Genomic DNA, 12,277 nt, shown 5'->3' with positions numbered 1-12,277 from the left:
TATAAAATTTTGAAAGTGCCTCGTTTCTCACTTTCGGTTTTTGAATCGCTTCCCGCTCCTGCTTCCCCAATTGACAATCTTGAAATATGGTAATCATGATTTTATTCTTGCTCTTTAGAAAGATCAAAAGTAAGAAAATGCAAAATAATGAGTAATACCAAGTCATTTTTTGGAATGGAAAGGCTTCAAGAAGATTATGGTTATCTCATGGTTGATAAAAATATCTTCAAATATGCAGAAACATAATTTGCAATGTTACTCATCATCTATAACATCATTTCCTTTGTCATATATATAACGGCATCTTGCAGGGCAACCCAACTGACTAGAAAACTGATATGAAACAGTGCAACATGAAAATGATATTTTATTTTTGTATGCATAAAACTAAAACTCTAGAATGCTAAGTACGATCCGTAGTCCAAATACATGACATTATCTTCTACCATGACCTGATCTGCTTCCTATTTTACTAGGAAAGTTATCCAATGTTGGTTTGAAAGTGCTTAATTTCAGTATAAAACAAAAGCATGGCGGTAAGGATGACGAGTGTTTAATTTATCTTGCGCCCCTCATTTATGAGTTGAACAAAATTTTCTAATAGAATTGTTTAGAAGCTTCGTTTGAAGAAATCTTGTTGTGCTGGTCGTACCCTAGGGATGTCAATGAATCAGATTTTATCCGATATCCGACCGAATTCGGTTCGGTCTAGTGGCATTTGGTAAACCAAAACCATATCCAATTATAAGCAGATGCGAATATGGTTTTGATTTTTTGCTATTGAATCAAACAAATTGATGAATATTCAAATCTGTTTACATGTAAAAAAGAAGATCTCATATAAGCTTTTCACCATCCAGATCCGAATCTGAATTGTAGAATATGTTTAACAAACATCCGAATCTGAATTGGTATTGGACACATCCCATCCCAAATCCGAACCGTTTACCTCCTATCATGCCCCAAACAGTAGCCCTTGTGTATATCCTTTAATTATGTCAGCCGTACGCACAAACATCAACCTATGCGCGGTGCATGCTGAAGGCCCCCTCATAGAAAACAAGCAGGCCATGAACTTGTAGAGGTGATTAATTAACATATGATCAATCCAAGCCGTCCATCAATATGATACAGGTGAAAGCATGGTTATCCAAACCAATGTTACCACATCGAATCGGCAGAAAATCCATACGCTGTAAGCTTGAATCGGTTTTTTATAATAAATGTAAAAAAAAATATCAATTTTTTAAAATTATTTTAATGGTTTTAACGTGTCACATTATGATTGACACGTAGTAATTTTTTATCATTTTTGGACAGATACAAAACGATTCACTTCGGTATCAGCCGATACAGCTGAATCGGTGGCCAATCGATTCAGGGCCGATACTGATACTGATAAGGACAACATTGATCCAAACATTATAGAAGTCATAAGGTTATTCTTTTTGGTACTTTTTGTTTAAACTCTTATCACGTACGTACCCTTAGGGCTGTCAACTGGTCGGGTAATTACTCCAACCAAACCTTATATATAGGGTCCGGGTATGGTGATAAATAAGAAGATACACAAGTCCGGACTCGAAGGTCCGATTAATACATGGATTCGGGTATAGTTTGTGAAATTTTATACCAGACCCGGGCCTGAACCCAGTTCTGATTAAGACCCACAAATTTTCAATGTAAAAATGATAAAAAATATTATTTGACAGGGTATGGTCCGGGTTTGGTTCATGTAGTTCTTATCAGGTCCGGATATGGTTTTTCTTATAGTGGACCAATTAGACATGGGTCCAGACCCAATACCATACCTGAAGTCGGGTCCAGGTCTGGTTCCACCTGGGTCCAAACCAAACCCGACCCGTTGACACCCTATGTGCACTTCATTGTCGAAAAAGATTAAAAATGAATAATAATTTAACAAAAACAATACATTGACTAACAACTTTATCATGTTCAATACAAGAAAAGGTATCTCTCTATTTTCTGCACTATAAAAGCTGTAGAACCCTAATGTTGTTCACATATCCATCAAGCCTCTTTATCTTTCCTTTCTGGAAAAATGGTGTCTAAGGTTTACCCTAAGCATTCCTTGCTGTCTCCTTCATCTTCTGACTCACCAACATCACCTTCACCTCCATTACTGTTGGAGACATCTCCTAAGCATCCCAAAATTAAGCAAGAAACCTTCACTGTTTGGATGAAATCATTGGTCTTCAACAGCAATGGATGCACTGTCATCGACTCTAGTGGCCGCATAATCTATAGAATCGATAATTACGACCGCAAGTTCCACAATGAAGTTTATGTCATGGATCTTCAAGGTGAAACCATCTTCACCTTACTTTGGAAGGTAATGATTCATCAATCTTTTATGCTGTGAATTTATAATAAACAGCTGTGTTATAAAGATGCAAGAAGCAATGTTATTTACCCTACTCTGTTATTAGTCAGTCATGTTAAGATGTGATTAATACATGCAAATTAAGGATTTTGAAAGTAAAGAAAGATTTTCTCTGACTATATAGTAATCTGTGCAGATTAAGAAATGAAAGGTGTATTTCTTTGTGCAGCAAATGTGCTTTTTTGGTCATTGGGAAGGTTACAGATGTGAGCAAGGAGTGCCATGGTTCAAGGTCAGCAAATCCTGGTTTCATAAAGGGCACTCTCTCTGTAATATCACCATCACAGAGGGAAACCAATCCACCTGCTACAAGATAAAAGGGTCAACGGGCACACCAGAATTCAAAATAGTTGATCAAGAAAGAAAACTTGTAGCAGAGGTAAGAAGAAAATAACAATTTCTGTCACTGACTCTTCAAATTAAATGCTAATTAACTCTCCACACGCTGACAAGGCTATATTCAGTATAGATCTTTTAAGAAAAACCAAAAACAAAAAAAAAGAAACTAGAGAAGGGATAGAGGTGATGTAGTTAATTCTTCCTATAGATATTTCAAAAAGAAAAAAAAGAAAAAAGAAGAAACTATCATGTGTCTGTGTGTGGGAATACCTGTGAAGTAAACTGCTGAAAGGAATGGAGGTGATGGAGTTCTTTTGAAAAAAGATTCAGTTTAGGTTCATTGAACAAGTGATGCCCCTATTTTCTTTTGATTGGAAAATGAATAAATGTTTGTCTTTGATTTCATGCTTTATCTTGTTGCATAAATTGAAAAAGATAGCCAGTCCTATGTTTAGGGTTGCACAATGAGCCGAGCTAGCTCGAGCTTGGCTCGGGCTTGACTCATTTAAACCCAGCTCAGACTCGTCTGAGTAACTGAACGAGCCAAACTTGATGAGTTCGATTAAGCTCGATTAGCCCGATTAAGATTGGCCAACAAAGGCATAGTCACTCATTTTATATGTAAATATTTTGTTGGATGATAAACACAAAAAGGGGGTTTAGTCAAGTGGCCTGGTAGGGTGTCTGTCGTTTGCGCGTGAGGTTTGGGGTTCAGATCCCACCCTCTATGCATGCAATTCAATAATGTTTTTTAAATAAACCAGATTATCTTGAGCCGAGCCGAGCGGGCTTGAATTCTTTTACTCGGCTGGGGTTCAAGCTCAAGCCTGTGTTACATGGAATTGAAAGCTTTAGAATCTTCATGCAGATGTAGTTGCAATTTTTAGAACTTTGCATTGGGTGATAAGCTGGGTCGTGTGTCAAGCTGAAGGGCCCATGATCGAATCCCTCTGCCATATGGGGCGGCTGTTGTTCTAGTAGGGGTCCCCTATAACCCCATCTTGCCTTTAAATAAATAAATAAATATATATATATATATGTATATATATATAATTTTCTATATATATATATATATATATATATATATATATATATATATATATATATATATATATAATTTTCTATAGGAGTGGCAGGATAGGCACTCTGCCAGGTAAACTTTTTCATTTATGTCGTTAATTCTGTAAACCATAAGGTGGTATACTGTGGTTTGTATGGATCTATCTAGCAAATGTTAGCTCTAACCGTACAGATATGTTTAACATGGCGTATTGCTATGTTATTAGGTTCTATCACATGTTGCATATAATGATGTTTGTTTTTTGAGACGGTGAAAATCGACAGCTCACAATCCATGAAGACAAGGATGGTTTTAAAGTAGCTTAAAACATTGTGTTGAAGTCAACTTTAATAAATGAAAATAGTAAATAGAACATGCTAGTGATCTAAAGATTAGTTTTTATATATATATATATATATATATATATATATATATATATATATATATATATATATATATATATATATATATATATATATATATATATATATATATATATATATTGTGTGTGCTTTTTATACAGTTCTCTCAGTGTACCTACTTCCTCTTATAAACCCTTGGATAATTTTCAATCTTTTAGATGGAGAGTTAAATGTATATGTTTTTTTTATTATTATTGGAAACCCAAAATGTAAAATGAGTTGAGAGGGACGATTTCCATCCGTTAAGATAAAGAGTTAATTAATGTGCATGCTATGTGAATGAATGCATGTCATGATCACACATGTATGCATATCTCTCTTTCTCATGCATACATGTATGGATGATGCTCACACATGCATGTCATGTGCATGCATCTACAAGTGGAGTCTGGTTGGCAATAACAGAAAAGTCCAAAGATGGTAGGGCAGAGAGAGAGAGAGAGAGAGCAAAATCAAATTTATTTACTGTTAAAACTTTGAAAACGGGTCCCCTTAAGCATTGACTCCTCATTTACTTTTTTGTTTCCAATAATTATGAAAGGCACAGAACATTAAACCCTCATCTTTACCTTGGATTTTAAAATAAACCAACTGTTTATAAGAGCCGGAGCACCTACTCCCCTCTAGTTAGAAACCATATGGATAAGTTATATATTCTCAATCAGACTTCCTAGATGCATTAACATGGTTTATTTGATAGAAATCATGCTTTGGATCATGTTTTTTGGATACAAAAATAAGGTCTTTTAGGTTTTGAAATTTTGGTACATCTTAGGCCGCCAATTTTTAAAGATCTTGAAAATTTTATATATAGGTGACATTCACAAGATTGAAAACTTGTTTTCTACTAAAAAAGGGCATGTAGATCATATCTACATGGTAGATCAACAAAAATCCTCAAGAATTTTGAAAAACTAAAGCTTTCTTTAGGTGGGAGTAGGTGCTCTTAAACCACCATAGTCTTACTATATATAGTCATTAGAATATGAGAACGGAAAATATGAGAACTAATGTGTGAACCACAATTTTCATAATTTTTTTATTCTTTTCTCTTGAATCTAGCCATACCGATGTGATCTACATGCTTGGATTTATAAAAACACACTCTTGAATCATCTGATTTTGATGCATAAATGCGATTTTTTTAAGGTTTTAAAATCAGTGGCTCATATTCTTCATAAATATTCATGCATTCAAAAATCATAATTTTTCATCCAAAATACACGATCCAATGGTTGATTCTTAGCAAATTCATCATGTCAAACACATCCACATGGTTGGATTTGCCAAAAAACTATTGAAAATGCTCATCTTTCCAGTTCTTAGATTTTGGTTCTCATATTTCAGTTTATATATATATATATATATATATATATATATATATATATATATATATATATATATATAGAGAGAGAGAGAGAGAGAGAGAGAGAGAGAGAGCATTCTCTACCCTCGTGGGTAACCTTCTTAGTACTCATAGGGGGAGATTGTTTTGACCAAATCTAAACCCATGGATGTTTAACATGGTTGAAATAGTAGGAATCGACTCTTGAATATATAGTTGTTGGGCATAAAAATGTTTTTTTTTTAGGTTTGAAGATTTAGTACATCGTAGGCCCCTGATTTTTCAACCCTCATAAAGTCTGAAATATAAGTAAGAAAAATATGATCCAAAGGTCAATTTCTATTAAAAATATGTAGATCACATATGGACGGTCAGATGTGCAAAAAAATAAAAATATTGCATTTTTCATTAGGGAGTTTCATACCTAAGAGGATAGCAAATATTATATATATGGTCACTAGAATATGTAAACCGGCAATATATGAACTAGAATACTGCATTTTCACTGTATAGATGCAATATTTATTTTTTTAAAAATACACAATCCGATGTTCACTTCTTAGCAAATGGACCATGCCCAACATATTTACAAGGTCAGATTTGCAACAAATGTATCCAAAATGCCTAATTCACACTCAGGTTCACATATTTCCAGGTAACATATTCTAGTTGGCTATATGTATTTATATATGGGTAATGAAAACCCACCCACTAGAAAACCTACCAACCCTACCCACTAAGAAACATGCTATTGGATTTCAAGGTTTTTTTCAGAATTCTGGCCTTACAGATATGATAAATGTGCTTGTTTTTATACGAATCAGTTCCTGGAGCATTTGATTTTGATGCATGGATGTAAGGTTTCAAAAATCAATGGCCTATATTTTTTATAAATTTTGTAGGCTCCAAATATCATTTTTTATCCAAAATGCATGACCCAAGTCTCAATTTCTAGTAAATCAATCGTGTTAAACACATTTGTAAAGTCAGAATTTTGAAAAAATACTACCAATCCAATAAAATGTTTCTTAGTGGGTAGGGTTGGTAGGTTTTCTAGTGGGTAGGTTTCCATTTCCATTATATATATATATATATATATATATATATATATGTGTGTGTGTGTGTGTGTGTGTGTGTGTGTTCCTTAGGACCCCTTTTTCGTTAGGTCTCGTTAGGCCCATTCAAAAATAGTAGTTTTAAGTATTTTTTCTCAAGTCTAACACTGTAGATGTGATCTATAGGTTTTGTTTAGTGAGAACTGGCTTTTAAATCGCCAGAATCTGACTTATATACAAGTTATTCCGGTGATCCAAAATCAATGGCTATGAAGGTACCAGTTTTTCTCCGCTGATAAAAATATGTTTTTTTCATGAAAAAAACATGATCCAAGAGTCTATTCCCACTGTCTGCAGTACACATGCACACATTTATCAGTTTCCAATATATTTATGTGTTTTGGGGTTTCTGGGCAGGTGAAGAGGAAATCATGCTCAGGAGTGATGTTGGGTGATGATGTATTGACATTAGTGGTGGAGCCCAAGATTGACCACTCTCTTATTTTTGGAATTGTTGCTGTACATAATCTTATGAAGCACAATATGTGAATATTTTTCTTTAATTTCTTTTCTTAGTTTTCTTTTTGTTAACCCTGTTTGCACAATCAAATAGGATCATAAATGTGGATTATGCTTTACACAAGCAAGATTTAAGAGTAAATTAATTGAAGGAAAAGAGATGAACAAGAATTACATGGTTTATGGTTTAAGGGGTGAAAACAGATCGTGTCCAAGCTGTGTCATGGTTGATCCTAATGAGAATCTGAAGTTTAAATACTAAGAGTCTGAATCTGGACAGAGAAGATCTGATGAAGCAGAGTTGGATCTGGATCCGAATTTTACACCGTACTAATGGATCCAATAAAAAGGGTAGAAACAAGTTTTGTACAAGTAGAATGTACCAAAAAACCAGTTTCTATATGGGTTCACACATAGATATGACAAAAGACTGATCCAAATTCAAATCTGAAAAAGGCTTAGTAGATAATTCTGAACCTAATCTAAATGCACATTCATATATATCTTATTTTCAGATCGATACCCAAAAATAAGGTGCCGGATTCAGATTGGAGGTCTAACCAATTGTGATACATGAGCTATACTTTCGCAAGCTGTTTGGAGAATAGTGTGTTTGGATTTTGACAGAAAATTCAGGATATTCACCTTGAGTGAGAATTCTATCTTCAGCTTTTCATCATTCTATTTCTGTTCTTCAAACTTTTCCACCTTTCGGACAAACAAATTCTCATCATATGCAATCTCTATGTCAACAAGATTTGGTGAAGATGATCAACATAAGAATGACACAGTCCCAATTAGCTCATAACATTGGTATTTGTAACCAACGGGGTCTGGGCTTGTTTGGTAGGAGCTGTTAGTGGACGTCACCATGTGTTGGGATGTTGCAAGTTCAAAACCCAATGGTATGTTGTGTAACTGGTGGGGTCTGCCTAACCCCGCCTACCTTTCAAAAAAACAACATGATTCAAAATGGTTGCAGGGCTGGCCGGCCTCTTTGATAATTGAGGTCACCGCCTAGGGCCTCAAATGATATATATATATATATATATATATATATATATATATATATATATATATATATATATATATATATATATATATATATATATATATATATATATATATATATATATATAACACTTATATTTCAGATGCTGAGCACCTCCAATGAAACATGATACATGCATGTGCCTCATGCTGAGGGCATCCAATGAAAAAAAATATATGAAGAACTATGGGCCTCCAATAAAATATACCTAGGGCCTCAACTTCTCTTGAGCTCCCCCTAATGGGTAAAAGGGACCTCAAGGGTTTTACCAACCAAAGGCCTGCTAATATGGGATGGGTGGTGGAGGAAGTTTTCCCTTGCCCTAGCTTGGGATGGCAGTGGGGCGGGGCGGGGTGGGGAACAAGGTCTCCACCCCCGCCCCGCCTCAAGATTTTATCCCCCACCCCCGCCTCCATCCCCGGCGGGGATGGATTTTATCCTCCACCCCGCCTTCATCCCCGTTTCATGTCCTCCATCCCCGGTTCAAACGGGGATGAGGCGGGGCGGGGCGGGGCGGGGCGGGGATATTGCGGGGAAAAGTGATCGTGGCGGGGACGGGGCGGGGCAGGAAAAAGTGCACATCCATCCCTGCCTCCACCCCCGGACGGGGATGGATTTTAACCTTCGTCCCTGCCTCCATCCCCGTTTCATACCCTTCATCCCCGCGGTCCAAACGGGGCGAGGCGGGGCGGGGCCCCGCTTTCCTCCGGTCCACTGCCATCCCTAGCCCTAGCCCCCAAAAAAATTATTGGTATTTGGATTGACATGATATCTTGAATATATTTTGCAAACTTTCATAGTCTTACGTATATTTTGTGAACTTTGATGGACACCTAAGTTTCACGTTTTGAGCTCCTACCATATAAATCAGAGCTCAAAATACTAGATTGTGGACAGGGACCATGCACATACCCAATTACCCTATATCTAAGTTCACAAATTCAGTGCCTTAAAATGCAACTTTGTTGGAGTTTTGAATCTTGAACTCTTTTTTTCTTTTTCTTTTTTCTGATATTTATCGAGAAGAAACCCTGGTTTAGGTGGGTGAGGGCATTGCGAGATTTATGAAAATCTCGTGAGAAATTACCTGAAAGTTAAAAACAAAAATTTCTCACGATATATTCAAAATATCATGACTTTTTCTGCAAAACATAAATATTGTGATTTAAATGTGATATTTACGTTCTTAACGGCTTTTTATCCTGAAAAAACTGTGGCTTTTAATTATTTTTAAATTCTTTTTTATATTTTCCTATAAAAAATATTTTATATTTTAAATTTATTTTTTATTGCTGAGATTTTTCCAAAAAACACGAGATTTTTAAAAAAAATCAAAATCTCGAGACTTTTTGACTGCCTAAAAAAACGCCTTTTTAACTTTTGTCACTATGGGTGGGGGCATGTGAGAGATGGATGCTCTTCCATACGAAGACAGCACAAAAAGAGAACTTCCTTATAGGTTTATACTAAAGTAAATAAATTTAACCAACTCACTGTTAGTTGGTTTCCAGCACAAAGACTTCGGATGCCTCTGTTCAAAATTGGCGTTCAAGCTCTGTATAGAATTTGAATTTGGTACCAACGGGTCCTCCGGTTGTTTAGTAGGAGCAGCTGGTGCACGTTACCTTGTGTTGGGACGTTGCAGGTTCAAAACCCAATGGCGTAGTTGTATAATTGGTAGGGGTCTGCCTAACCCCAGCTTGCCTTTGAAAAAAAAAAAAAGAATTTGAATTTGGTAGAATCTCACTATCCTAAAGAGAAACCATCAGGAGTTTAGAGCCTGTGGGAGTAATACCGTAGAGCTGTCAACCTGTCAGACCCTCAATGGAAATAGTGATCTGAATACTCTGATCCCATCTCCACCATTCCTACACAGCCCCGGGCCTAGGTGCAGCCAGACGGCTCAAAGTGGTTGAGGTCCATGTGGGTGATCCACACCCAGCCTAGTGAGATGGTATCAAAATAAATTAGGAATGTTAAACGAATAACTTAGAAAATAATCATTAGTATCGAAATAAATTAAGCGAAACTGCCCATTTGTTGGGAAAAAATGTATATTTTATTTATGCATATTTTTCATTTCCTATTCATTTGTACATATTTTTCAATTTCTACTCATTATTTCCATATGTTTTCAGTTTCTTTAATTATTCACTTATTTGTTCTTTCCACTATCTTTCCTACAAAAGAACGAGAAAACCAACAATTCAATTTCTCACAAGAATTTGGGCAGTCACCATTTCGCCATTTCTAATTTTCGTCACTGTGCTTCTAATTGCATCTTTATGCGAAACGGGAAGGACTTAGGCTGGAGTTGTCACTGTGCTTCTAATCAGCCCTCTAGAGGCAATGAAATGCAGCAACAGGCTCATAACCAAACTAAAAAATGATACCACTGCCATCCCAAAAGAGAGAGATGATGTAGGCCTGAAGCAAAGCTTGAAAAGAAGGAGGCAACAGAGGAGAAAAGGTGAATGATGGAGATGGAAAAGGACGAGATAATGGATGAGAAGATGGTTGAAGTGTGGAGGAAGGCGTTGAGAGAAGCAGAGGGAAATCAAAGGCTACGATGTGAAGAATGAGGCTGATAGGTATGTCACTATGCTATCATCACACTAAGTTTTGATGTTTTTATACAGTGGGGTTTATGGTTCTTGCACCCTGTTTTGAGAGATGAGAATGGCGTTGTAAGTGGAGATGGGTTATTTTCAACAAGAATATAATTGACAACTCCAGCCTAAGGCCCTGTTTGGAAACTAGGAGCTGTGATATGAGTTAATGCATTTGGCCAAAACTTAGTCAAACTACCTTTCGTTTGGAAACAGGTAGCTGGGATGGGTGTTTATACCAGATGAGAAGTGAGGTCCTCTAACCTTTGTATTTACACTAAAGAATGGAATCCATAGCTACTGCCAAATCCAGGATTTGGCAGTTCCCACTTCCTCAAATGGCACTTCCTATCCCAGTTACTAGTTTCCAAACAGCGCCATCTATCAATAGTGTTAGCGAGGAACCAACCTGATCGAGATAAGAATCCATAGCATAAGAGTTCTCATTGTTCTTGGATGTTGATGATCACAATCAGCTAATGATGTAAAGCATTAATTAGCTAGTAGCAGCGATTGGTTTTCCACAAAAAAAGTAGAATAATAATCACAACAAAAAATAAGCATTTGTTGAATCTATTAGGGTTGGAAGATGGTGCGACTTATCAGCTGGATGAATTGGGCCCTGACCATTCACTTGAAGTTCTTAGTTATCATGCTTTTGGAAGAGCCAAACCATTGGAGAAGTGCACAAAGTTATCTGAGAAAGTTGTAGCATGCACTGATGGAGACCTTGTCGCTTGAGGTATTGGGGTCATTATTTTTTGACAAGAACACAAACTAGATCAATGTGAATGCATGTTGGAAACACTGAAAAAGGATCAATACAAGGATATTCACCAAAAGCTTGAAACTAAGTTGTGATGGACTTGATGATGGAGAGAAACAATCTATTTTGGACATTGCATGTTTTTTCAATAAAAAGACAGGAGATGCAATTTATGTGTGGAAGGATTGTGACTTTTGCCCATATATAGCAATTAAAGTCCTATTGCATAAGGATTTAATTAACATTTCTACCAGTGATTCTTATACTCTAGATGGAATTCACAGGCATCAAGAAATTTTCAGTATGCATGACAAAATTAGGGATATGAACAGACATAGTTCTACAAGAGGGGCCTTCACATCCTGGGAAACATAGCAGGTTGTGTACTGATGGTGAAATATTTAGATGTGTTGGAGAATCTTGAGGTAAGATCCAACTGTAAATTTACTTTTTTATTGTTTGGCTCATTTTTGTGTATTTATTTTATTGCACGTGTGTGTCAAATGCAAGGAAGGCTCATTTAAGAACTTGGGTCTTAGTCAAGCATGACTGCATCATATAGTTTTAAATGTAGGGCTCTTTTGTGCATAGATTTCTAAAGAATCCTGTCAGCTTAGCCTTTCCATGGGTCATAAGGTGTTTTCATATTTTGGGAGGTATGAAAAGATTTGCACATGAAAAGTGGTAGGTGGTGGGAAAAAAATTAA

General features: G+C 36.2%; 1 protein-coding gene across 1 annotated transcript; it reads left to right on the top strand.

The window, feature by feature from the left end:
- Positions 1-2,062: 2,062 nt before the first annotated feature.
- LOC149827515 (protein LURP-one-related 3-like) lies at positions 2,063-7,174 on the top strand. The gene is made up of 3 exons (XM_090018525.1): positions 2,063-2,353; positions 2,574-2,783; positions 7,043-7,174. Exons 1-3 carry the CDS (start codon positions 2,063-2,065, stop codon positions 7,172-7,174), a joined length of 633 nt encoding a protein of 210 aa, XP_089874651.1.
- Positions 7,175-12,277: the final 5,103 nt, after the last annotated feature.

Source organism: Nuphar pumila, chromosome 10, assembly GCF_984573655.1.
Source record: "Nuphar pumila chromosome 10, dmNupPumi1.hap1.1, whole genome shotgun sequence".
Lineage (NCBI taxonomy): Eukaryota > Viridiplantae > Streptophyta > Magnoliopsida > Nymphaeales > Nymphaeaceae > Nuphar > Nuphar pumila.
This window is presented reverse-complemented; position numbering and strand designations above follow the sequence as displayed.

What these genes read in the sequence shown, in the direction of transcription:
- LOC149827515 (XM_090018525.1), top strand. Translation starts at nt 2,063, where the DNA reads ATGGTGTCTAAGGTTTACCCTAAGCATTCCTTGCTGTCTCCTTCATCT. An exon ending in TCTTCACCTTACTTTGGAAG is followed by an intron (nt 2,354 to 2,573) that starts GTAATGATTCAT and finishes TTCTTTGTGCAG; the next exon opens with CAAATGTGCTTTTTTGGTCA. An exon ending in AAAGAAAACTTGTAGCAGAG is followed by an intron (nt 2,784 to 7,042) that starts GTAAGAAGAAAA and finishes GTTTCTGGGCAG; the next exon opens with GTGAAGAGGAAATCATGCTC.